The 27742-nt window shown below is 49.0% G+C and overlaps 1 protein-coding gene across 3 annotated transcripts in view; it reads right to left on the bottom strand.

Annotated features, from left to right (window-relative positions):
* Positions 1-27742, bottom strand: part of EVA1C (eva-1 homolog C) — an 82880-nt gene that overhangs the window by 31690 nt on the left and 23448 nt on the right. For all 3 annotated transcript variants that reach the window (XM_024758134.1, XM_024758133.1, XM_024758135.1), the window contains exons 2-4: positions 15968-16164; positions 12048-12171; positions 3725-3877 (exon numbers count right to left, since the gene is read on the bottom strand). In XM_024758134.1, coding sequence (XP_024613902.1) covers positions 3725-3877; positions 12048-12171; positions 15968-16164 — 474 coding nt within the window. The remainder of the gene's footprint in view (positions 1-3724; positions 3878-12047; positions 12172-15967; positions 16165-27742) is intronic.

The following is a 27742-nucleotide window of genomic DNA, read 5'->3' as shown; positions in this document are numbered from 1 at the left end:
TGTTTTTTTTTTTTTTTTTTTTTTTTGCGGTACGTGGGCCTCTCACTGTTGTGGCCTCTCCCGTTGCGGAGCACAGGCTCTGGATGCGCAGGCTCAGCGGCCATGGCTCACGGGCCCAGCCGCTCCGCGGCATGTGGGATCCTCCCGGACCGGGGCACGAACCCGTGTCCCCTGCATCAGCAGGCGGACTCTCAACCACTGCGCCACCAGGGAAGCCCAAAGAGGGTGCTTTTTAAAGTGGGTGATATTAAAGTGTGTTTATATCAGAGGGAAAACATGATTTTTGTGGGGCGAACATGCCAAATTCAGTTAAAAACCCTACATACAGTTTACCTGGGCCAAGGAGTGGAGTATTTCTTAGCATTCAGTTAGATCAAGAAACTCCATCAGCACAGGCAGACAGGGGTTCACGTTTCTGCACACATGCACGCTTCTGCCCTTAAGTGCTAACCCGAAAGGTGAAACCAGAGGCCTCCACGTAAGGCTGTGGGACAAGATGAACTGGGACCCGAGACGGTGAGGTGAAGGGCACACGAGATGGTGAGATGAAGGGGGACCCGAGACAGTGAGCTGAAGGGGGACCCGCAAGGACCCTTTCACTTTCCCTTGGACCCCTTCGCACTGCAGAGCCCAGGGCCAGAGGATCTCTGGCATTTGGGTGGTGGTTCATGAATGCAGTGAAGAGCTTGACCCTCAGCCTCACGGGCACTCAGGGGCCATGGGCAGAAGCACGCAACTGTGAGGGGAGGGGGGGAAGGGGCAGAGGGATGGGCAGGCTGTTTATTTATTTATTTTTTTGTGGTACGCGGGCCTCTCACTGTTGTGGCCTCTCCCGTTGCGGAGCACAGGCTCCGGACGCGCAGGCTCAGCGGCCATGGCTCACGGGCCCAGCCGCTCCGCGGCACGTGGGATCTTCCCGGACCAGGGCACGAACCCGCATCCCCTGCATCGGCAGGCGGACTCTCAACCACTGCGCCACCAGGGAAGCCCTGGCAGGCTGTTTTCGCCATGTGACTTGGCCAGGGCTCAGGATTTAATAACTGAACAGCCAAGCAAGGGGCACAGTCTCCCATTCACAGACCTTTCCTGAGTCAACAAGGCTTATTCACAGCTGACCTGAGGATTCCCTGAACTCTCTATGGAAACCTGTCTTTTAACCACGGGGTCTGCTAACGTTTTCTTTGGCTGATGACTTTTCCCTGTAAACCCAACTCCCATCCAACCTCCCAGGAACCTAAGGCAGTGACGTACGGAACGTCAGTCATTCAGCCTGCACACAGATCTACCTACCTGGCTGACCAACTTCTGCTCAAAAGAACTCCTAAGATAGATGTTACTTATTGCTGTCTCCCAAAACACACACGGCTAAGCTAGACTCAGCGAGCCCGAGAAATGGGATGTCCCACACCGATATTAAGAAGTGGAGTCGCTTTCTGTCGAAAGAGATCAGATCACCAAGGGTGCCTTGTCCAGCTAAGCAAACCAGATGACACAGGGAGCCCCTGCAGGATGCCCAGGAGGGCAGTGATCAGATTTGCCTTTTAGAAGGTACCTCTGGCCACCCAGGGGAGAAGGCCATGCCTAGGGACAGGGGGACTCCTGCGATGACCAGGCAATGGTCCTTTGACCTAACGCAGCAGCAGGAACAAGGGAGAGGGGGGTGGAGACACTGTGAACACGGGGAGATGTTATATGGGAGGGAGAATGGAGTTTCCAAAGTCACTTGCTGGAGCCCCGGGCACTATGGACAGACAGCAGGAGCCACCCTCACAAGGGTCTCTCTGCCCACGTGGCAGGCAAGCCTGTTAAGACGGGAGCGGCCGGATGCCCACTTCGGCCTGCTTCTGCTGTCTGCCTCGGCTGTCCTTCAGACGACCTTCTACCTTCCCGACGCCAGGGCCTTCCTTCCCTGAACGCTGGGCGAGGGGCCTCGGAGACACGTGTGACGCGTGTTCCTCGTGAATTGCTTTTTGGTTCTCTCTCCAGCCTTGCCTGAGCGTGTGCCTGTGTAGCTAGGTCACTTTACATCCTTCTTCTTTTTTTTTTTTTTCAGATCCAAGATATTAGTTATGTATAAACTTCTTTTTTCAATGAGTGTCTAATTTCACGTGTGACCCGGGAATCGACTGCAGCAATTAAACACATCGAGGAGCTCGTTTCAGGTTTGATGAATAAAGTGAAACTTCTTGGGCCGTTTCACAACTGGTCTGTTCTCTCTGGTAACACGGCGGGTGGGGCTGAGGCCGTTTCACCACCGCAGACGGGGGCGTGTGATGGTTCATCTCATGCGTCGTTTTGCCTAGGCTACAGTGCCCAGTGGTTTGGTCAGACACCGGTCTAGATGTTATTGGGAGGGTATTTTTAAGATATGACTAACGTTAGACATAGAAGATAAACTTATGGTTACTAAAGGGGAAAGCGGGGGGAGGGATAAATTAGGAGCTTGCAATTAACAGATACACACTACTATATATAAAATAGACAAACATCAAAGACCTACTGTAGAGCACAGGGAACTATTCAGTATCTTGTAATAACTATAATGGAAAAGAATCTGAAAAAGAATACACACACACACACACATACACGTCTAACTGAATCACTTTGCTGTACACCTGAAACATTGTAAATCAACTATACTTCAATAAAAAAAAGATATGACTAACAGCAAATCAGCAGACTTTGAGTAAGTGCAGATCAGCCTCCATAACGTGGGTGGACCTCAACCAATCCATGGAAGGCCTTGAGGGCAAAGACTGGGGTCATCGGAAAAGGGAGTTCTTCTCCAGGCCGCAACATAGAACTTCTGCCAGGGTTTCCAGCCTGCGGTCCTGCGGAATTCAAACTCATGACTGAACATCAACTCTTACCTGAGTTTTCTGACTGCCAGCCTGCCCTGCAGGTTTCAAACTTGCCAACCTCCACAAATGTGTGAGCCAGTTCTTTAAAATCAGTCTATCTATCTATCTATCTATCTATCATCTATCAATCTACCTAGCATCTATCTATCTATCTATCTATCTCCTATTGGTTCCGTTTCTCTGGAGAACCCTAATAATAATAGAGGGTGACTTTGAAGGGTGGAGCTCTCAGGCGTGTCAGGCCATCTCTTACCTCCAAACTGCGGACTTCTAAGAATGACTCGCTGAGCTCTTCTCCACCCTGAACATAGCCTCAGGGCCTTAGCATGGGCTCTTCTCCCCGCCTGGACGCCGTCCCCAGGACCTGCAGGCTCTGCCCCTCGGAGTCTCTGCTCAGCACACCCATCAGTCCACAGCACTGCGCCTCCCTGCAGCGTCCTCCGCGTGCCCTCCGGCCTTCCCTCCCTCCCTCCCTCCCTCATGTGCTTTTCCCTTTAATGCTTATGTGCACCGGAAGCGCGACCCATTAGCTCATTTATTATCTGCTTTCTCATTGCCTTCTCATCCACTGCTGGAAGGTCAGCTCAGGGAGACTCTGTGCTGGTCACTGATGACTCCCCCATGCCTAGAACAGGCCCTGCATACAGCAGGTGCTCAGTAAATACTCGGTGTAGACTAACTGAACAACAGACGGATTCCAGAATGTGGGGCAGAGGGAGACAGGACCCTGGGGGGTGGTTTCCCCCTGCCCTTGACTTTCCCTCTAGTCCAGGTACCAGCCAGCGCGTGGCCTCCTTCCTTAGGGACCGGAGCCCTAATCTCCTCCAACAGCACCCTGAGAACAGCCACATAAAGACACATACCGAAGGGGGGGAGCCACGTGGCTTCCGAGGAGCAGACGTCCCTCTCCTGGGTCTTCCTGCCATAGGTCGCTGAGTAGATGTTGAGAAACTTGGATTCGTGGCAGTGCAGTTTCAGCTCGTGGTCTTCACACACAGTTTTGTTTTTTAATTCATCTGAAGCAGAAACAAAAATCGGTGGCACCATCAGCTTCCTCAGAAGGAATCAGTGAGCACTGCCCGCGTCCTGGCCTGGTCCCATCCCGCATGGGGCTGCACCCCAGGAAGGGGAGAGTCGGGGTAGTCCTGCCTGCCATGGGCTCTCTGACCCTGCAAAATCCTCTGCAGGAAGAGGGTCAACAAGTGCAAAGACCCAGGAATTACACGAAGGACCAAACGGAGGAGGAGAGATGCCAGGGTGAAGACAGCAGGGTTCCCTGGGCCAGGTCCCGGGCCAGGCCATAAAGGGAGTTTCTCTCTCTCCCCACTTGAGGTCTCACCTTCCTTAATCGAAGGGAGCCTCTTCTCAAATGCCATACTGGGACTCACACAGGTAAAGACCAGGAATTACCTGATGGAAGATTAAGTTCAGGAGAGAGCCCAGCTAAACCGCACCACCCAACTTCGTAACGTTCTAGTATTCCGTTTGTGTATTTACAAAGAGAAAGAGAAATGATAGGAAAGTAAATTATGTCCTTGTCTAGCAAAGGAAAAAAAGCAAGACACAGTGTCTATGAAGGATCGCTCTTTGAAACAACAAGGTCCTACTGTAGAGCACAGGGAACTATATTCAATATCATGTAATAAACCAGAATGCAAAAGAATATGAAAAAGAATATTAAAGAAAAAAAAGAATCCCTCTTTGAAGAAGTGTGAAGAGTTGGCCCCAAGTCTGGTGATCCAGGAACAACGGGCCCTTGGGCTGGCGTGGGTCCTAGGAGAGGACGATTCCAGCTTATAGTCTGTTCCCAAAGAATTTAGGAAGAGTTGATTTGTTTATTCCGTGGACCACAGTGAAACTTCCCTTTGCAACGTCACACAGAGTTGACATTATAAATGCGCCCTGGAGAAAATACAGTTCATCGGTTTTTTTTTTAGAAGAGTGTCCCCCCAAACCATTCAATTGACTAAAATGTTTTAATAATGATTTGATTTTTTAAAGTAATAATAGTTAACACTGCAGACACAACAGACTACCTAACGTATGATTCTATTTCTGTGAGCTATCCAGCAAAGGCAAACCTCTAGAGACAGAATGAAGACTAGTGGTCTTCTGAGGCTGAGAGCTGGGGACACGAAGTGACAATGGCAAATGGACACAAGGAAATATCCTCAGATGATGGAAATGTTCTACTGGTGGACGGTTGAGGCTGTACACTCAGTACATCTACTAAAAATCATTGAATTGTACAGTTAAAATGGGTGAATGTTTTGCTATGTAAATTACACCTCAACAAAGATATTTTAAAAATAACAATAGCTGATGTTCACACCTTCTCTGAACTTAGGCCTTGTTCTAGGATCTTTAAATGTATCAGTGAATTTACTATTCAAAACAGCCCTTCCGTGAGCCCCCTCTTTACATCCTTTGCATGTTGTGTTTCAGATCTTTAGAAATCACTTGTAGGAGTGATTCATAGATACTGGATGCTAACTTTTGAACTTTCGTCTCTTACATGTTATAAATGTCTTTTCCTAGCCTCCCACTTATTTTACACCTTGCGAGATAAAAGCAAAGCAAAACATAAAGGGGAACGTGGTTATTTCTTTGCCTGTGGGGTTCTCTCCCCCCATGAAAAAATGTTAGCCCCAATCTATGACCCCAGTCCTAGTTTTTTCTACTTTGAGGCAAATCTTTCAGCCAGACAAGCATTGGTGTCAACAGCAAACGAGAGCTAAATTCTAGGAGCTGCTCAGGGTGTCATGGGCTGCCTAGGATGGGAAGAAGGAGGAAGGAAAACTAGCCCACACCCTCCATCACCCTCACAGTCAACCCGTCTTTCACTTCTCTCTCCCATTCATGTTTTTGTTCCACTTTTCGTTCCTGGATGGGAGGTATAGCCTGATCCCCTGAAACCAAAGTTTTCCAATTGTCATTTGAGGCCCATTAATAGGTCATAAAATTAATTTGCTGAGTTGTGATTAGAAATTTAAAAAAATAAAGAATAGCTCAGAAAACATCAAAGTGCATCACGCAAAGTAAGGATAAACAGTAGTTTATAAAAGATTTTTTCAGTTACGTAGGGCCAAAATGTAAAATGTTTTTCTCACTCGGGGTTGTGATCAAACCAATCTGAAATTCCCTGCAGAAGAAGGCGTGAGCAGTAAACAGCAGCGCAACGGTGGCCGGTGGGACCTTCACATCCTGGAATCGCTGATGTTTAAGTCCCAAACTTAAAACATGACAGAAAATAATTTCCTAATAGAAATGCCACCTTTCGGTAACTTGTAAATTCCCATGCCTCTCTCCTGAAAACAGAGACGTAGCAGTGAGGCCAAAGTTTTGAACTGCTTGAAGGAAACATTTTAGGATCTCAAGATTACCATCAGCTCTGGCGCTGGAAAACTTGGGCAACGGTTCTTTAAAACATGATGATGGGAAGATTCATGAATGAAAGGTGCAGAGCAGAAACCAGGTTACAGATGCTCACAGAATCATCATCCTTTTTGGTATGTGAACAGAGTTGAGGACCCATCAGAGGAGGGAAAAGTCAGGTGATGACCAAGCAAATGTCTAGGAGGCCCTTTACCCACTCACTGGAATCTTAACAGAACAGTTTAAACTCAGAGCCAAGAAAAGTTTTGTTTCCTTTTTCTAAATAAAAAGAACACTGTGTCTGACCTTGACATTGGAGGGTTTGACTTCGGTGAGTCATATCCGCACTGGTATGAGTTTTTCAGTGCTTTTGATGAGTAAACACTAAATCCCACCAACTCCGAAATATTGCCTGACTTCAAAGGTCCAGCGTGAGCAACAGCCTTTGATGCAGAACAGAGGGCCTAGTAGACACACCAAAAGAGCTCAAGTACCCTTCCAACTAGGAGAATACCAAAAATGCTAAGAATGTTTGGTGAACTGCCTTCCATTGGCAGAGCTTGCCAAGAAGGAGAAGGGAGAAAACAGGACAGAAAGCAAGCCTTATCTCCGTAACCCGGAAACTTTTCAACAGGAATGGTTTCTTTCTTATCAGAATTTTAAAAAAATTAGATGAGCTTTTTTAAGCCATGTCATGAAACGCATTTAGTAGCCCCCATCTCTCTGATTTATTAAGACACGTTCATGAAAGGTTCCAGCCTCGGTACCAGCCAAACTCACCCAGAGTAACATGACACTTCCATGTAAGGCCTCCAGTGATTTCTGTCCCCAGAATATGGGCAAATCACCTCCTGGAATGGAGGGGCCTGGGAGTGTCACATTATGGGCTCGGAGGTTACCGCTGTATGATGTTGAGTCCTTTGGTTCCTTGGGAGTGTACTAATTCACTGTCACCTAAGAGTGACATTTCTGGGTTCTAAAAACAATGGAAACATAATTGCTGCTTTTCTTAGAGAACTAGAATTTGTGTTAGAGCTGGGTTAGAGTATGGGCAGCCTTCCAGAAACGGGTTGCCAACATCTCTGTGGGTTCGGATGGTTGACCCAGGAACCTGGGTAGAGGCAGAACCACGACTCTGCTTAAAGGACAACAGCAACAAATTCTCTCGCCTAATCAGAGGTCTTTGTGTGCGATGCATTCCTCTTTAACAATGCATATGGTTAAGAATCCCCCTGCCAACACAGGGAACACAGGTTCGAGCCCTGATCTGGGAAGATCCCACATGCCGCGGTACAATTAAGCCCCTGTGCCACAACTACTGAGCCTGTGCTCTAGAGCCCATGCTCCGCAACAAGAGAAGCCACCGCAATGAGAAGTCCGCGCACCGCAACAAAGAGTAGCCCCCGCTCGCCGCAACTAGAGAAAGCCCACGTGCACAGCAACGAAGACCCAAAGCAGCCAAAAATAAATAAATTTATAAAAACAAACGAACAAACAAAAAACAATGCATAGACACATCTGCATATCAGCAGTGGCCTTACAAAGATGGGCATGTGGAGTGATCTGTCATGATGGGAACATGTTATTATTGACATTATTTATGACTGCCAGGGCATGGCAATGTTAACATGCAGACAGATACTCGGTCTCTTCTATTGTGTTTTTAAATTCTCAGCCGTCAGTGCACCCTGCTATTGCCTGCACTCAGGGCAGACCGCACCCCCCTGCACCCCCAGCCATTGGTACATCACTGCCTTTCAGTCATTCACATCTTTAGCAAGAATTACTTTAATCTGCCTCTTGGAATAATAGCTACCAATCGCTGAGCTCAAGTCCATGACAGGTGCTGTGCTAAGCATTTTACGTACAGCCCTAGGTAGAGGGTGCTTTATCTTCATTTTATAATTGAGTTATGGAGCCTCAGAAAGTTTCCCTCCACTGCCCAAGGTCACACAGCAGCTCCACGGCAGACAGGAACATGAACCCTAAATTCAAAGACTCACTGAAACCAAAATTCTCTGAAGGGATGATATTTAGGGAGGAAGTGAAGCACGGCACACGATCGGGGAAAAGAAGATTCTAGTGAGGATTGTTGGTAAAATACTCTCCAAAAAACAAGCACACAAGTAAGCCCTGATTTGTAGCCTTAGCCACTTTCCCTGGTGTAAGAACTTCCATCGGGGCACACGGGCACGGCTGGGAAGAGATGGGAATAACTGGCTCTCATGGTAACGGCTGGCTCCACGCGTACCTGGGTGCAGCCGTGGGGCCTTTGGACCATTAGAGTGTTATGCAGGGGCTGGAACTGGGGCCATGGAGAAGAGCCTCAGGAGGTGACAGGGTTGCAGAAAAAGAGACAGGAGGGTGCGGGGACCTCACTTCCACCCCTACTTCATAGCAGCAATAGGTGCTGCCACCTAAACGGCAGTGCTTTAGGCCACCAATGTCCAGGTCACACGAGGGGCTCTGGTTTCTTTTATTCACTTATTTTTGGCTGCATTGGGTCTTCGTTGCTGTGCGCAGCCTTTCTCTAGTTGTGGTGAGTGGGGGCTACTCTTTGTTGTGGTGCGTGGACTTCTCATTGCGGTGGGTTCTAGGTTCACGGGCACAGTAGTTGTGGCTCGCGGGCTCAGTAGTTGTGGCACGTGGGCTCAGTAGTTGTGGCACGTGGGCTCAGTAGTTGTGGCACGTGGGCTCAGTAGTTGTGGCACGTGGGCTCAGTAGTTGTGGCTCACGGGCTCTAGAGCGCAGGCTCAGTAGTTGTGGCGCATGGGCTTAGTTGCTCCACAGCATGTGGAATCTTCCCGGACCAGGGCTCGAACCCATGTCCCCTGTATTGGCAGGCGGATTCTTAACCACTGCACCACCAGCGAAGCCCAGGGGCTCTGGTCTGAATGTTTGTGTCCTCGTACAATTCATATGCTGAAATCCTGATGCCCACGTGATGGTATCAGGAGGTGGGGCTTTTGGGAGGTGATGAGGTCATGAGTACGCAGCCCCCATGAATGGGATCCGTGCTCTGGTACACGAGACCCCAGAGAGATTCCTCGCCCCTCCGCCGTGTGGTTAGACCAAAAAGGACAGCCGCCTATGAGGAAGCAGGCCCTCAGCAGGTATCAAATCTGCACCTTGATCCTGGCCTTCCCAGCACTCCAGAATTGACAGAAATGAATTTCTGTTGATTATAAGCCACTTAAATTATGGCATTTTGTTGTAGCAATTCAAACAGACTAAGATGCAAGGGCTCTGCCCCTCAAATCTGTTACACACAGGGCAGCTACCACTGCCCTGTGGGCCTCTACCACCCCAGCCGAGTAGCCTCCCTGCTTCAATGCTGCCCTACGGGAAGACTCCACCCACTTCCCTGGCCATCAGGGCCCTGGATCATGCTCCAGCTCTCTGCCTAGGGCTCCTTTTGCTCCTTCCGGCCCCCGCACCACCCTGTGCCACCCCTGCCACAGGCCTCTGTAAGGAGTCAGCTTTCTGTGCCCTGACTCTACCCCAGAAGGTTGTCACCATCTGCCGGGAAAGCCTTCCCTGAGTTCCTGCCGAGGTCAATTCCTCCTGTGAGCTTCTTGCACAGGACCAAGGACGCAGGGATCTTCTTTAGATATTTTTTTGGACAGAGAAGGTCCTTCTGGAGAAAGGAGGTCTTTGGCCTAGAATCTAAAGAATGAGAAGCAACTGGCTATGTGAAGATCTCAATAAATGCTCGCTTTATGAAGGGACATTGGAAATCACCCAAGACAGAACCACCATCCAGGAATCCTCTGTGAGATGTGAGTTCTCTTCATAACCAAAACGTGGCCCACACCTGTGCACAGCAGGTGCTTAATAAGTGTTTGAGGAAATGAAATTAGCAAACAGACCTAACTGCCCACTGTAGAAACAAGACTGTGGCCCAGCACTGGCTTATCCAGGGTCCTGCCAATTTCATAAGGGTCTTTTCACTTCTTCTAAAGGCTGGTCCTGTCCAACTTTTTATTATGAACTATTTCCAACATATAGAAAATGTGAGAGAATATCACAATAAATGGGCAGAAGAGAAAAAGAAAGGAAAGCTAAGACAGTCAAGGGTGAGGCCAAGGGCGTGGCCAAAACCATGGCCAGGGCGTGGTCATTTTTTGTTTGTTTGTTTGTTTGTTTTTGCGGTACGCGGGGCCTCTCCCTGTTGGGGCCTCTCCCTGTTGTGGTCTCCCGTTGTGGATTTGCAGGGCCAGCAGCCATGGCTCAAGGGCCCAGCCGCTCCGCGGCATGTGGGACCTTCCCGGACCGGGGCACGAACCCGTGTCCCCTGCATTGGCAGGCGGGCTCTCAACCACTGCGCCACCAGGGAAGCCCTAGGGAGTGTGGTCATTTTTTGAGATTCAGCTGAGGGAGGATGCTACTAAAAACGTGGGCATCTAGAAGTGATTTTCCTGAGTCTGCGAGGTAGGGCAGGAGTTGCTGAGAACCCCTGGGTGGGGAGCAGGGGAGTTTCGGCTGTTCTGCAAACTTTGGGCCTGCTTGTGAGAGCTTGTGATTGTGTGTACTTGTGACTGAGTGTGTGTATGACTACATGTGTGACAGTGCATATGTGTATAATAGTGTGTATGGGTGTGATAGTGTATATGTGTGAGAGTCCAGGTGTGTGCATCATGTGTGACAGCGTGTGCATTGTGGGTGTGTGATAGCGTGTGCATTTTGAGTGTGTGATAGTGTGTACATGGGTGCACGTGTGAGTATGAGTGAGTTTGAGTGTATGTTTGGATGCAGAGTAGGGGCGCTGAGCCATAGGGCCGTTCTAAGGCATCTGGGTCCCAGCAAGGAAAGGATTTGAGACAGAAGCCTGGATATTTGCCAAAGCATCCAGGGCTTTCTCTGAAGACGTGTGCCCGAGACCGTTCCATGCGTATGGCTGATGCCTCACCCGCCACAGGAACCCAGGCCACCAGTGTCTTGGGAGATGCTGGGCTCCAGAGGCAGAAACCAACACAGAACAAGATGCAAAACAATGAGGACGGTTGCATTGCTGTGGCGGTACAGAATTTTACAAATTATTATCCCTGATGTTTGGCTAAATGTTGTTGCTAGAACACTGCTGTCTTTCAACAAGTTTTCCAAGTATTACCAGGAACCCGTAATTACCTATGGCTTCTCTCAGGCAGACCCTCCACGCCTGGAGGTGTGACCTCCTCATGGAACAGCAATTATTTTTAGCCTGCAATGGGTTAACCACAAAACTGGTGTGCGTTAGAAATGGCGCAAGTCAGTGGAGAGAAGTGCAAGAATCAGAATAGAAGAGCTTGCTCCCGCCAAGTCCCCTTCCTCTTTCTTTCTCCTTAGGAAACAGGCTGCTTCAGGAGCCCCCACTGAAGGTGAAAGTGGGAAGAAGCCAGTCTGTAAAGATCTGGAATCCGGGTCTCAGGTGGCAGCTGTGCCACCAGCCCCCTCAGAAGAATAAGTCGCCCTGCAGCCGGGGGAGGGGGAGCCTCATAACAAGCCTTCCTCTGCAAAGGAGAACCAGCTCCTCATGTTGGGGAAAAGCCATTGCAGTCTCTTGTCACCTGGCATCTTTAGCATCAGGACAACCAAGTTTTACATATTAGGAAGGATTTTTTAAAATTCAGGGATTTGCAAGAATTCACACAGATCAGTGCACGTGCGCACACAACACGCACACAAATACACACAAACTAAAAAAGCAGGTGGGACGGGGCCCCGACGTTCCCATGAACAAGAGTTTCGAAGCTGGACGAACGTCAGCTGGAGCAGCATTGTCGTCAGGGAACCCACCCCCTGCGCATGCTGTGCCCCTCGCAAGTTACTTACTAGGTTGGCATTTAAAGGAGACCAGGAGGTATTTACTGCTTCCTGGACAAAGGTCAGGTCCAAAAACACGGCTATTGACCAGGAGGTGGCAGGTCCGCTGGTTCTGGCATTCGTCCAGCACCTTCTAAAATGAGGGGGTAGAAAAGGGATAGGCTTGAGAACCACACACAGTGTCTGTGAGACTCCACACCTGGGCTGCTCTGGGCTCTCAGGAGGAAGGGCACCTGCCTGCCTGGCCTGGGGCTCCCGTTTTAAAACCTTCTCGCTGGTACCAGCCGTGTCTAAGATGGAAGCACCCGCACGCGGCTGACCAGGTCGGCTGCCTGTCTCCCCATGTCTCCCCCAAAACGAAACCTGCTCCAAGAGTGCCAGGACTCCCTCAGAAAAGCAGCTCCTATTTGACTCACCCGGCACCACTGCTGACAGTTTTGGCAAGAGTGCTGCATCACGGAGGCTCCCAGGGACGGGAGCAAAATCAGGGTACTGTGGAGTGTGGACTGGAGGGGACTCGGAGGCCCCCTTCTGGGAGGGATCCCTGGTTTTAATGCTGACAGAGGGCTATGGGGAGTGGGAACCGTAATCACAGCTCTTCATCCTTAGAAACACCTGATGCTGGCCGCAGGGGAGCTCAGCATCTGGGGGACGCCTTGGAGACCCCAACCCAAACACAGGCCAACTAATGAAAATTAAAAAGCTGATTCCCTAGCAGGTGGGTCAAAAGGGATCTTGCTGTGATTTATGTCATAGAGTGTTCTGCCTATGTTTTCCTCTAAGAGTTTGATAGTTTCTGGCCTTACATTTAGGTCTTTAATCCATTTTGAGCTTATTTTTGTGTATGGTGTTAGGGAGTGTTGTAATCTCATATTTTTATATGTACCTGTCCAGTTTTCCCAGCACCACTTGTTGAAGAGGCTGTCTTTTCTCCACTGTATATTCTTGCCTCCTTTATCAAAGATAAGGTGACCATATGTGCGTGGATTTATCTCTGGGCTTTCTATCCTGTTCCACTGATCTATATTTCTGTTTTTGTGCCAGTACCATACTGTCTTGATTACTGTAGCTTTGTAGTATAGTCTGAAGTCAGGGAGCCTGATTTCTCCGAGAGTCTGTCATACAGAGTGAAGTAAGTCAGAAAGAGAAAAACAAATACCATATGCTAACACATATATATGGAATCTAAGAAAAAAAAAAAAGGTCATGAAGAACCTAGGGGTAAGACAGGAATAAAGACACAGACCTACTAGAGAATGGACTTGAGGATATGGGGAGGGGGAAGGGTAAGCTGTGACAAAGTGAGAGAGTGGCATGGACATATATACACTACCAAACGTAAGGTAGATAGCTAGTGGGAAGCAGCTGCATAGCACAGGGAGATCAGCTCGGTGATTTGTGACCACCTAGAGGGATGGGATAGGGAGGCGGGGAGGGAGGGAGACGCAAGAGGGAAGAGATATGGGAACATATGTATAACTGATTCACTTTGTTATAAAGCGGAAACTAACACACCATTGTAAAGCAATTATACTTCAATAAAGATGTTAAAAAAAAAAAAAAAAAGCTGATTCCCACCCTCGCTAACCTCAAGGACGTGGGACCCACTTTTCCTGGTGGAGCAATTTTCTGGGTGGAATATGCAGGCTTTCTGTTGAGCATTTGGCTTAAAATTTTTCCTTTATAAAAATAAATTTTAAAAAAAGCTTTCCTTCAAATCTCTCCCGACCTTTTCCAAGCAGATCACACCTTTGTGAGTGAGTCTGCTCTGTGGAAGCTTGGGGAACGCCCAATACTGGGTCGCAGATGGGCCAGCGTCACGCTGCTGCCCTTCCAGCTCCCAAACGGATCAGGCCCTGCCGACGACAAACGCCGTCCACACCAAGTACAGTAAAAATGTCCCCAGGAATCTACTTATTACTATTGGACTGAACTTAGTGCAGATTCACGGGCCTGTCTGAGTCGCCATGTTCTCATAGTGGCTCATGGAATATCTCCGTGAAGGATGCTGGCCCTACCAGGTATCCCCCGTCACCTCAGGGGCCCCGTGGATGTGCGTAAAATCAGGAAAAATGCCCAGGGAAACCCCAAGGACCCCCAGATGATGGTGCATATTCCACGGCCGAGGGTATCGTGAAATAACTCAGCCCTTGGATGGCTCTTCGTGTTACAGCCATGGAATGGGACCCAAGGGCAGAGCTCTTTCCAAACTGTATTACAGCTGGAAGTTGCAGAGAGGGGACTTCCTATAGCCATTCAGTCGTGGGCTAGATCAGGTGAGGTGCTCCTGTGTGGACATCAACCTGTTCTCTCCTACGTTAAGCAACTGGCCCCTGAGGAAGCACCTTGCCTCAGCTCCCAAACACAGGTTAAAAGACAAAGTAAAGGATCTCCTAGCACGCGGGGATGTTTCTGGCAAACAAACCCTCTGCACAGCATCAGAATTGTGTTCACAAATTCTGACTTGTCTGCCCGGTTATGGCAACATCCTCTTCCCTCAGGGATGCCCGGCAGAGGCAGGCGCCCGTGTTGGAGGGCGAGGTGCCCGTGTTTTGGAACCGCAGGGTGCCAGGAGTTCATACGTTCACAAAGCAGGCACTGCCGCCCTGGTGGCACTGGCCATGTTCTTTTTATGCCCCTAGGAGGGCAGCAGAAAGCCTGGGTACCTGGGATAGGTGGGCAAGAGTGTTGGGGGGAGGGAAGGGAACATTCTCAAGGTACAGGGAAGGATTGGGAGTAGGGTGGGGTACACAAGTAAAGTAACTGCTTGTCTCCAGAAGACACACGTTGTCTCTCCTCAGGGTGTGGAAACCAGGGGATTCATTCAAACACATTCTTCTGGCTCCTCAGTTGGTGTCTTTACCAATCACATGACCACCCAGGTACTACAATGCTTAGCTTGGAAGTAATACATAGTAGACAAAATAGAAAAATCCTTACATGATCATTTTATGTTTGCTTCTCCTCTTCCGGCCTTAGGGAGAGCTGCACTGCATTAGAGCTAATTCCATTTCTCCTCAGTCCGCCGAGGAAATTTACCACCACCCACATTTCCCACAACTGACAAAATCAAGCTGACATCTAATTTGCCACCTATCTGCTCTAACCACCGTGACTCCAATGGATTCATAGGGAACTTTGGAGGCATTAAAAAAAACCCAAGGCCAAGTGACTCCATAATCTTAGCTAACTAGTTATAAATGTGGAGGGGCCTGGGAGAGCAGAATAGAGGTTGTCTGGATAATTGAAAGCCAGAATAGTCTAAAATCATCATTGTTATATTAGTTTTGACCTCCCCGTAGACCACGTATTTCCCCAATGCCGACTGAAAAAACAATGAGTCAGCCACCCCCCACCCCTAATTCCTGGTACTATCAAGGACAAACCAGCAGAGACTGCCCAAAATAGCTCCAAACAAGAATAACATGACTATCTACAACTAGAGAAGCAAACCATAAAAAAAAAAAAAAAAAGATAATTAGTGATATTCCCCTTCCTTGAGTGCATTCTCTAAGAATTTGATCATGACTCCTGATGTCTGCCTTGTGGTTTGCACTAAAGAATGCACAGCCTCTCCTCTCTCCCGGGGTACTGATAGGCAACGTAGGCCTGGAGGTTAAAGTCCAACGTGATGATACTTTACTGCAGGGAGGCGTGTGCCTGTGAATAACTTCATTCTGCAAGTGTGTTAAGGGAGCTCTGCAATAAGCAGGAATTCTATTTAGACTCGTTTGGTAAAGAATCCTTTTGAGAAGCAAAGACTAGCTCGCCTGCAAAATCCGTGATTTGTCTACATTGAGATTTTCAGGGAGCAGGTTTGCTTTGAGTACACTATAGAATCGCAAGTATATACACAGAGAGAGAGAGACAGAGAGGGAGAGAGAGAGAAACCCATTTTGTCATCTTAAACCATCTAGGGAAGGCAATACCTGCAGGGTGGTGGGCGCCACGCAGGTTAAGCTGTCTTCTCTCCGAGAGGCAGGTTGCTGTGCGCTACATGTTTGGTAATCTTGCCCATAAAATGCCGACTGGACACTTATCGTCGAATGCCGAGGGCAGTGCAGATCCAGATGGTCCCCATCACAGGCATAGGCGGTGTGGTTTTGCAGGAGTTTGGTTAGGTAACCTAGAAAATATGCAGCCGGGTTACAAGAGGCCCAGGAGTTCACCACTCCTTCATGGATTTTGGGGCAGGAGGACCTCGGCTCCCCGGAGGGAGGAGCTGGTCAGTGAGGAAGGTGTGGGCAGGGCCTCCTCAGCTGCTGCCTGGACAGGACACCAGACAGGCCCGGAGCTGGGGCGGAGGGAGCAGATGCTCGTTTTTCCATCTGGGCCTGAAACCTTGGTCTGGAATGGCACATTGCAAGCCTCCAAGGGCTCCTTCCCTCCAGGAAGCACTAAAGGACGGGCCAGGAGCCATGAAGTCCCGAAGCATCTCTATAAAGCAGGAAGAAAATGCGAGTAGGTGTCCCTTGGGCATGTAGATGCCTGTCCTGGGGGAGACTCGGGTTCTCTGATCTCCCACTAGCTGGGCCAGGCCTTCCTGGGGCGAGGGGATGCCGTTTTATTTTAGGAAACCACTCCTGGGCCTGCCTCAGTGCTGGAGAAGAAAGCAAGGCAGGCCCCCTGCATGGGATAAGGGCCTTCTCTGAAGGGAAGGGAAGGGGAGGATGGTGGGGCTCTGTCATGGGTTGAATAGTGTCCCATCCCCCCAAATTCACGTTCACCCGGAACCTCAGAACGTGACCTTATTTGGACATAGGACATATGTCGTTGCAGACATAATTAGTTAAGATGAGGTCAGACTGGAGTAAGAAAGGCCCTTAATCCTGTATGACCCGTGTCCTGATGAGAAGAGAAGAGACACAGAGGCAGACAGCCGTGTTTCTACAAGCCAAGAACACCAAGGATTGCTGGGAGCCACCAGGAGCTGGAAGAGGCGAGGAAAGACACTTCCTTAGAAACTTCAGAGACAGCACGGCCCTCCGGACACCTTGATCTCAGACTTCGGGCCTCTGAGAGAATGTATTTCTGTTGTTTTCAGTCACTCAAGTTAGTGGTCATTTGTTACAGCAGCCCCGGCAAACTCATACAGGCTCCCGATCCCTGCGTCTCCAGCTGGCTGGCTGAGCTGAGCAGGCCCTTGGGCTCGGAGGAGCGCTGGCGGTCTGGATGTTTTCTCAGGAAGGAGGAGGGAAGGTTCATCTGAAACATAGATTCCTTTCCTCCTTCTCACACCTCACGAGGTCAGTCGCAAGGCGGCTGGGAGGGAAGCCAGGGACTTTCTGGTAAGGTGTGTGGGAGACGGTCTGGCAGCCTTTGGCCTCTGAGGGGGAAGAGGGAGAGTGTAGGAAGGCAGCCTTAGAGCTCCCCAGTTCCCACACGGCCAGGCCGTGTTCCAGCTAGCCCTGCTTGGCTTTCAAAATCCTCTCCGGGCCGTAATGCTCTGCAAAAGGCACCCAGTCCAGCTCCCCGGGCTTCCCTGACAGTCACAGAAAAGGGACTGAGATGCTCTGCCGTACGGTGGGCACACCAGCCAATCCACACCTGCCCACCTGAAGATGGAGACCGGGCGCCCTTGACAGCACACTGCATCCAGACTGTAGGTCTTTCACTGCGACTCCTTTTTTTCCTTCCCGCCCATGGCAATCATCCTAAGAAAGACCAAGACATCAGCTACCCTGATTTAACTTTGCTTAGAGAAGCAAAGTCTAGCTTGAGCAGCAAAACTGCCATCAGGCATGCGAGTCAAGGTCCTGCTTGGTGAAATGCTGTCACTCATAAGGTCACTCAAACCCCTCAGGGCACCAAGAGGGGCCAGGAAGAGGCCCCTTGGTGGTCCTAGGGCCCCAGGTCAGTGTCATCCTGTAGGATACACAGGTGAGCCCTGATTAAGCCATGATTTGATTTGTACAAGATCATCTGTGGGATCTCGGCATTATGAGCTGGGCTGAGCCACACCCGGGAACTCACGGTGGCCCTTAGGCTGCCCCAGGCCAGCACCCACCCTGAGGCTTCCCAGACGGGTACCCCCGCGCTTTAGCTTCGTCATTAAAACTTTCTCGTCCATCACGCATCACTCATGGAGATGATCGGCTGACTGAAATGTTAAATTAATTCTGGGAGCATGGCTTCAGCTTCATGTTTATGGTTTGTGCAAAAGGCCATGTGTTACTCTGGCTAAATGAAGGTGATGATAAGGCCCTGGGGCAGGTGGAGCCACAAGACGGAAGGGGCCTGGGTCCTGGATTCACGGAGGGAATTGCTGCCTGCTCCACAGACTGTCACATGAGTGAGAAAGAAACTTCTGCTGTGTTCGGGCCATCACCTTTCTTCACCCTATGCGTCGTGTACTCTGTGCCCAGTAAACACACTTGATCTCCGTGGGACCATTTACATCAAAACACAGCACGATGCAGCACAGGGGCCCGAGCCCCCCTGCATACCGTCTTCACATTCTGAGTGATATTCTAGAGGCAGAAGCTCGATGCATAGAATTGACTAACTCCAGGTCTTTTAGGCCCTTCTGCACTTTGAGGGGGGAGGGGAGCCTCCTTCCCAGTACGTCAGTCCTAACACTAATACAAGTTCAAAGAAGATACTTCAGCAGTAAAGCTTGCTCTAGACGCGGTCCAATTCCTTCTTCGAAAACCTACGCCTAGGTCCAACGATGGAATGTTATTCAGCACTAAATGAAATGAGCTATGAAGCCACTAAAGACACAGAGAGAACAAATGCATATGACTAAGTGAAACAAGCCAATTTGAAAAGGCTCCACACTGTGTGATTCCAACTATACGGCGTTCAGGAAAAGGCACAACTGTGGAGACAGTGAAAACATCAGTGGTTGCCAGAGGTGTGGGGGGAGAGAGGGCTGAATAGGTGAAGCACAGGGGAATTTGAGGGCAATGAAACCATTCTGTCTGATACTCTACGGGGGGATGCATATCATTATACGTTTGTCAAAACCCCAAGAATGTATAACATCAAGAGTGAACCGTAGCGTAAACTGTGGACTCTGGGTGATAATCAGGTGTCAGAGTAGGTTCACTGATTGTAACAGATGCACTGCTGGTGTGGGATGCTGACAGTGGGGAAGGCTGTGTGTGCGGGGTCGGGGGGGAAAGGGATATACGGGAAGTCTCTGAACTTTCTGCTCAATTTTGCTGTGAACCTAAAACTTCTCAGAAAGAAAGTCTATATAAAAGGGCAAAAATTTAAAAACCACCCATGCCTCCCCAGGAGAGCGCGACCTTTGGGAAGAGAGGGGTTAGGTGACAGGGAGGGGACGTGACAGGGAGTGCGTGTGTGCTGGCAAAGTTTTGTTTCTTGACCTGAAGGGGGGATACGTGCTTTACTCTGTGAAAGTTCGCCGAGCTACGCACTTAGGATCTGTGTACTTTTTTGTTGGTAGATAAACGTTTGTTTAAAAAACCTTTACCTGCAGTTTCGTGACCAATACTCTACACTAATAAAGAAAGCCTGGATACTGTGGAGCCTGTGGCTGATGTATAGGGCATGGAGAGCCATGGAACCCCGTTTTCTGCAGCTGACCCCATCCCATCCGCACTAGATCCTCCTCCATAGTGACAGCAGGAAACCCTCATGAGGACAAGCCATTGGCCCGCCCACCTTATGGCCCCCATAGGTGCCTTCCATGCCCCATTCTGATTGGCCGACTATGTCAGAAGCTGCTAAGAGGTCCAAAGAAGGACAGTTAGAACTGCCCACTGCTTTCAGCAACATGGAGGGCATCAAGGACCATTTGGAGAGGCATCTGGGATGGTGAGTGGGGAACAGAAGCCTGTTTAGAAAAGGCTGAAAGGGAGTGGAAGTTAAGGGAATCTAAGATGGTTCACCTGGTAGACGGAATAATGCCCGCCCCCCCCAAACGTCCACAGGGACCAGTCCCCAGAACCTATAAATATGTTGCTTTACATTATAAAAGGGACTTTGCAGTTATAATTGTTAAAGATCTTGAGATGGCAAGATGATCCTGGCTGATCTGGGAGGGACCAGTGTCATTCCAAGGGTCCTTATACGAGGGAGGCAAGAAGGTCAAAGTCAGAAGAAGGAGGTGTGGCAACGGAACCAGAGGTTGGAATGGGGCAGCCATGAGCCGAAAAATGTAGGCGGTTTCTAGAAACTAGAAAAGACAAGGAAACAGATTGTGCCCTGAAGCCTCCAGAAGGAATGCAGGCCTGCCAACACCTTGATTTTAGACTTCTGACCTCCAGAACTGTAAGAGAATAAGCCTGTGCTGGGTAATCATTTGTTAAAGCACCATAGGAAACTAAGAGTTTATACAGATGACCCTTACAACTTGGTGAAGATAAGGAGAGACATAAGGCTACAGTCATAAGAACTGATGTCCAGGGAGAGATTTTTAAATAATTATGATTGTTTTAAAGTTGGGAGAGGTCTATGCAGGTTTGTATGTATGTGTAAAAATATATGTACATATGAGTCAGAGGTCGTATGTAAATTATATTCCTTACTGTAGATTAAGGTTCAAAACATTTGAAAGCGGATGCTAGCAAGAGAGAGCTTGAGACGATGGACTGTGGGCTCCAAGCTAAATACAGGGAAGGAGATGATCACGGGAGAGGCCCAAGGGAACAGAGAGGTCCTGCTGAGATCCAGCAAGGTCAGAGTGGAAGCAAGCACACCAGCAAGCTGGGGAGGGAGGAACTCGTGCCCAAAATTTGTTTGAACAGATTTCAAGACAGAGCAGTTGCCGGTGATGCAGTGGCCACGGAAGTGTGCAAGAGATCAGTGGAGGAGAAGGTTCTTGGAAACGAGGATGCCAGGAGCTGGGAAGATGCCCTCTGGATCAGGCATCTCCCAAGATGAAAGAAGGAACTGGGGTGCAGCAAGAGCCTTCCGCCAAGGTCGACCTTGAACAAAGGGCAGATGACGGATGACCCGCTCCCAGTCCAAAGCCCCTTCCAGCGTGCTACCCGGCTTCCCCAACGAACACGTGCACTCTTCCCAATGTGTTGTGTAGAGTCAACACGTTACTTAGTGTCTCAGTCCATTCAGGCTGCTCTAACAGAACACCACAGACGGGTGGCTTATAAACAATTGAAATTCGTTTCTCAGAGTTCTGGGGGCTGCAAGTCCAAGATCAAGGCACCAGCATGGTCAGGTTCTGCTGAGAGCCGTCTTCCTGCTTCATAGCTGGCCTCTGCTCACTGTGTCCTCATATGGTGGAAGGGGCAGGGGAACTCCGTCGGGTCTCTTTTGTAAGAGATTAATGGGATTAGTGAATCCCATTCACGACAGCTCAACCCTCATGACGTCAGCATGACGTCAGCAGCTGCCAAAGGCCCTACCTCTTCCCTTTGGGAGTCAGGATTTCAATACATAAATTTAGTCACACAGATACATTCAGACCGCAGCACTTAGCTTCCCCACACCTTGGTTTCTTGGCTGGTTCAAATGGGATCTTTTTGGGTTTTTTTTAATCAACATACGGCCAATTTTATGTCATTTATGCCCTCACCAACTTTCAAATGGGATCGTTTTTAAAGATGTAGCTTTTTGTTCACAGTTCTCTCTGGATCAAATGCCCCATCAGTCAAAAATGCTCTATGTGTTAATATTCTCTGCCAGCACTTTCACAGTCTAGCTGTACATTTGGGGTCAAATACTTACTACCCTGAAAGAAGGCAGAAGTACACACTCTTGTTAAGAAATCACTCCTCAGGGGCTTCCCTGGTGGCGCAGTGGTTGAGAGTCCGCCTGCCGATGCAGGGGACGCGGGTTCGTGCCCCGGTCCAGGAAGTTCCCACATGCCGCGGAGCGGCTGGGCCCGTGAGCCATGGCCGCTGAGCCTGCGCGTCCGGAGCCTGTGCTCCACAACGGGAGAGGCCGCAACGGTGAGAGGCCCGCGCACCGCCAAAAAAAAAAAAAGAAATCACTCCTCAGAATCTGGTATAGCCTGTAAATGCTCCACTGATCCTTGTTTAAACTGGGGGAGAGGAGGAGTGGGAGGGTGTAGATGCTTCTTCAGCTGCACACAGCACAGAGGCCTTGGAAGAGCTTCTGTTTAACTCCAGGATACTCTCTTCCCTGGTGAACCCTCCACTGTGTATCAGCAGAAACTCCTGCAGCCACCGCTGTGGCTCAAACCTTCCTCAAAGGCACGTCCCGAGAGGCTTGGGTTGGGCAAATTTTAGAGTTATTTATTTACTTATTTTGCTTTACGCGGGCCTCTCACTGTTGTGGCCTCTCCCGTCGCGGAGCACAGGCTCCGGACGCGCAGGCTCAGCGGCCATGGCTCACGGGCCTAGCCGCTCTGCGGCATGCGGGATCTTCCCGGACCGGGGCACGAACCCGCGTCCCCTGCATCGGCAGGCGGACTCTCAACCACTGCACCACCAGGGAAGCCCTTCGAGTAATTTAGATAAAGGCTTTTATGTTTCCCTGTTTCTAAAGGTAGGTGAAAAGTTCATGGGAAATGAACCCCTAAGAGGGGCAGAAGCTCTTCTCTGTCTTCAGAAAGATATCCTTGGGATAATAACCCCCATCGCATTTACAAGGAAAACCCATTTATACACAAATAATCCAGGGACCACTGAAGGACCAGAATGGAAATGACTGATTTTCAAAGAATAGGGATTCTTGAATCCCCATTCAAGAATGGGGAGGAGGTAAAGAGTTCTATGGGAGGAACAGGTACTGTGCAGGGAAAAAGAAGAGTCTATCCGAAATTAGCCTGGAATGTATGGGTTCAACCAAGGCAAACAGTGCTTGCCCTGCAGGACTCCACAGAGCCACAGAGAAGCCACTGTGCACTGGGGCGTGAGGAGGGACATAGGAGGTAGAATCTCTCGCACATATTTGACCAGACCCCCCGGTTTTTTTTTTTTTTTTGCATGAAGTATCTGAGGGTTACTGTTAAGCACATCATTCTGAAGGGAACGTTCACTGAGTCTGTAAAACACGGTCAGTGCTAAGAGCTGCGTCTAACTTGGGTGATCTCAGAAGGCATTTCAGAATCCCATACTGCTGAGGAATCCTCATCATGAAACAGGTGGACGGACAGGGAAGAAGTGGGGGGAGCAGAAGATTAAAAGCCCTGAGACCAGGGTTCAACCTGGGATTAAAGTGTGTGACTGTGACCATCACCTCTCAGAACTGATGTCCTCATGTTTTACTGTGAGGATCAAATGACGTTAATGGGCAGAGTATCTTCTATCAACCATAAACCATTGCACAACACTAAGGTATTGCTACTATATGGTAAATCTTGAAGGACATGAACTTACTCATTGATTCAATGTAAATAACACCCCCAGTCGCCCCTCTCTGCTCTGAGCATCAATGGTTAGACGGTCAAGTCAGAGACGGTCAACTCAGAGACAAGCACACAGCCCAGTAGCTGCCGTCACGGTCCAGAAATGTCACTGCTGAGCTTGGAGGGAAAAGAACATTTTTCTCCCTTCCTTTCTCCCCCCTTCCCTCTCCCTCCTTCCCTTCCTTCCTTCTTTCCTCCCTTCCCTTCTCTCTCGCTCCAGTTTTTAAATCAATAAGGTTTAAAAACTACTAATATTTAGAACATGCCAAACGGGCTGCAAATTCTTCCTCTTTCTTTTCTGAAGCCAGAAGCCATCCACAAAAGTCCAAGTTTCCCAAGGCCTGAGGTTGCGGGAGTCACCCCCAGTGCAGGATGCAAGTACCTCAGTCCCCGGTCCCACATCCATGTGCTCAAGGCCCCTATCACCTGGGGCCAATTTCACAACCTTTCTTCTGGGAAGAGAATGGAATTCAATTGTACTGTTCTTGCTACCCCACACCCCCATTTTCTTAAAAGAAAGCAGCTCCCTCCAGCTTTAGATAAGAGACCACACCCTTTTATTCACAAATACTCAAAGGTGTTTCTACATGTCTGAAGTTCTCTTCCAGAAAAGGGTATTTTTTCTTTTGTGTTTGTGAGTGTGTTTGGAAAACTGGCTAAAGCTCGGGGAGGGGCAGCCCACGTGGCTTTAGAGCAATGAGTCAGTGAGTCTGAGGATGCAGGAAAGGCCCTACAATGGATAAAGGGCTCCAGACTGGGAACCACACACACAAGAGCATTAAGATCAAAAAGTCTATTAGACTTTAAGTCTCTTCTCTAGCCCCAGGTTTGGCATGAAAACGTTGACTCTGGAGGTTAATTAAGAGCAGAACTAGAGCCATCGGACTGTTTCTTAGATGTTTGGGGTGGGGGGGAATCACAATGACAGGGATGACCAAGGTAGCTGTGCTGCTCTTAAATGATGCAATTCAGATCCCGGTCCCAAAACAAACCAGCTGAGGACAGAGGTAAAGTGAGAGTCTAGATGGGGCAGAGACAATACATTTCTTCCTCAGTCCATGGAGGAGCAGTTTTCCCAGGCCTCCTGACAATATAGTGGACCAGTGGAAAGTTCCGGCCAATAGAAAAAGGGCAGAAATGATGCTTGCCTCCTGCAGGTCTGGCCCTTGAGACCCAGTGTGACTCTCTACTCCCTCTGTCTCCCCATCTGCTGTCACATGTGGAAGAGAGAAGGGACAAGGACAGATTCTGAGCACCCAGAAGATGGGGGAGGCACAAGACAGAAGGAACCTGGGTCCCTGAGTGACCTCATGGAGCACAGCCTCGTTATCCCAGCAAGATTTGGGAGTTGTTGGTTTCAGCAGCTAGCCTACCCTGACTAATACTCCAGCATTCTGTCAATGGGTACTTGTGTTAAGTAGGAAGCTGGTAGGTCTTCGAGGAGTACCAAAAACTTTCACCAAACACATCTCACTGATTTATGATGGTGGTGTTGACACCATTTCGCATGACCTTCAATGCTCATTGGGATAGTCCTTTCTTTGAGCTGAGACCCTGCTGCTATTGAATTACTAAGGAGATCAAAAGAATTAGAGGTCTCATGACTTAGCCTACTAGTCACCACTCTTCACAAGGCCATTGACTTTTTAAAACTTTAAAAAGCTGCATCAGCAAAAGAGGAAAGCATAGACTAAGTGGGCTTTTATGGAATGCTCACAGGTAGGCAAGTTTCCATGTCCTGATGAGTGTGGGAAGGGTTTGGGGCTGTGGGCAGACTGGTGCGGTGCCCCAGAAGGTGCTGGCCCAGGATAAAAAGTGCCAACGCACAGATGTGGGGGACACAGGTTATGATGCAGGGAATTCAGGCTTTGAAACCCCTCAGATCAGATGCTTTTCAGGCACGTTAAATCTAACCCCTTTAGGTCTCAGTTGTCTCATCTGTAATATCGAAGACATACCTACTTTACAGAGCTGTTGTGCAGGCCGTAAGATCGCATAAGTAGAGCAGCTTACACAGTGGCTCGGCATGTCAGTTTCATCCCTTAAGGACTCCATGAGTGTACTAAGAGGAAAAGAGACTGGGAGTCCAAGCTCTACGGAAAAGGGAGCCCCCAAACAAGCAAGGACAAGCAGCCCCAAATCCACTGCTTCCTAGCTCAGCCTCGGTTTGGATTCAGGATTAAGACATCTGGTAAAACGGTAGATGATGTTTGCTTTTACAGTCTATAAAAATGCCCCAAGGACAGGCTCATATTCACGACGGGGATTATACCATTAATCATTTGTCCCCAGGTTTGCGGGTGCCGTGGAAGCATTTTTTACAGAAATGAGCACAACACTCCCGAAAAGGACCAGCTGAGTGCAAATTTGGAAAAGTCTGCTGGCTTCTGATACGTTACTTTTGAACCTACAAATTCCAAAAATCCAGTTTCTGACCCCTTTTTCTCAACAAACTCAAGCTATGCTCTTTGACAATAAAGCCGCTTGATTTTCTTAAAGCCAAATAAAAATACTATTGCTAAAGGCACAAAACCTGCACAATTTTCCATGCCTGCCATTGTTTCAAGAGCATTTAAAGGAGCCCCAAAGTGTATGTGATTAAAATACCTTCAAATTTCTGATCAACAATAATGGAAAAAATAACCCTGGAAGTTGGCTGCTAACATTTGACAAGAAAAGTGACAGCCGCCCGGTTCTTCTCTGTGACTTTTCTGCCTAAAGAATGAACATTTTTTCATCTTTCTTGAGTGCCACATGGCACCCAGGTCCCATTTTTCCACTTCCCCCGGGCTTTGAATTCTTGTATTTAACTCTGGTTCCTGACAATCACTTAGTCAATGATCTCTTGTCTTGTTAGTTTTTCTCCCAACATCTCCTTCTTTTCCCTTTCTGCACACTGACCCTCTGATTCACCAAACCCCATACTTTCCCCTATATATTCATATATATTAAGCGGATTTTTCTGTGTGGATGACCAGGTGTGTATTTATACGTATGGATCAGATCCTTGTGCCTGTCTAAGCATTTGTTTACACGTGTCAATCCATTATTTGGCTTTCGACTCATTCAAACAAAAAAATCTGAAGTCTTTATGAGATCAAGCCCCCTTCCACTACCTACCTGACCTCATCCTTAGAACTCTCCTCCTCAGCTCCAGCCACAGTGATCTTGTTTCTCAAAAATGCCACACAGGGACTTCCCTGGTGGCGCAGTGGTTAAGAATCCGCCTGCCAATGCAGGGGACACGGGTTCGAGCCCTGGTCTGGGAAGATCCCTCATGCCGCGGAGCAACTAAGCCCCTGTGCCACAACTACTGCACCTGAGCTCTAGAGCCCGCGAGCCACAACTACTGAGCCTGCGTGCCACAACTACTGAAGCCCGCGCGCCTAGAGCCGTGCTCCACAACAAGAGAAGCCACCGCAATGAGAAGCCCGCGCACCGCAACGAAGAGTAGACCCCACTTCGTGCAACTAGAGAAAGCCCGAGCACAGGAACGAAGACCCAATGCAGCCAAAAATAAATTAATTAATCCATTAAAAAAAAAAAACCACACATACTCCCACCTCAGGACCTTTGCTTTGGCTGTTCTGTTCACCAGAAAGCTTCTTCCTTCGAGTGTGTACTTTCTCCCTCCCTCCCTTCATCCTGACCTTTGTTCAAATGTAACCTTATCAGACAGGCTTTCCCTAGCTGCTCTGAAAAACATGCACTTCCTGCCCCACTACCCCTGATTCTGCTGTATTTCACTACACGGAGATACTGTCAGTTTCTCCTCTTCTGAATATAAGCAGGGATGTTGTTTTATTTATTGCTCTATCCCCAGAACCTAGAAAGAGTCTGACATGTAGTAGGAAGGCAATGAATAGTTTTTAAATGAGTAAGACTGGCAGAGAAAGGGAAGACCAGAAGTGAATGGGTGAGTAGTAGATTCTGATTAACCCTCATGGCACCAACGTCACCCAGTACTTATAGATCTTGCTAGGGAATTGTACTGTCAATTTTTTCTTTTCATAAATTTATGTGTTTATTTTTTATTTTTGGCTGCGTTGGGTCTTCATTGCTGTGTGTGGGATTTCTCTAGTTGCAGCGAGCGGGGGCTACTCTTCGTTGCGGTGCGCGGGCTTCTCATTGCGGTGGCTTCTCTTGTTGCGGAGCACGGGCTCTAGGAGTGAGGGCTTCAGTATCTGTGGCGCACGGGCTCAGCAGTTGCGGCTTGCAGGCTCTAGAGCTCAGGCTCAGTAGTTGTGGCACACCAGCTTAGTTGCTCCGTGGCACGTGGGTTCTTCCCGGACCAGGGCTTGAACCCATGTCCCCTACATTGGCAGGCAGATTCCTAACCACTGCGCCACCAGGGAAGCCCCCGGTACTGTCAGTTTTTTAAACCTATATTCCTAATGCCTCA

This window comes from Neophocaena asiaeorientalis, unplaced genomic scaffold (genome assembly GCF_003031525.2).
Source record: "Neophocaena asiaeorientalis asiaeorientalis breed wild unplaced genomic scaffold, Neophocaena_asiaeorientalis_V1.1 scaffold45, whole genome shotgun sequence".
In the NCBI taxonomy this organism is placed as follows: domain Eukaryota; kingdom Metazoa; phylum Chordata; class Mammalia; order Artiodactyla; family Phocoenidae; genus Neophocaena; species Neophocaena asiaeorientalis.
The sequence above is the reverse complement of the archived record's forward strand: the minus strand, read 5'-3'. Positions and strand labels throughout refer to the sequence as shown.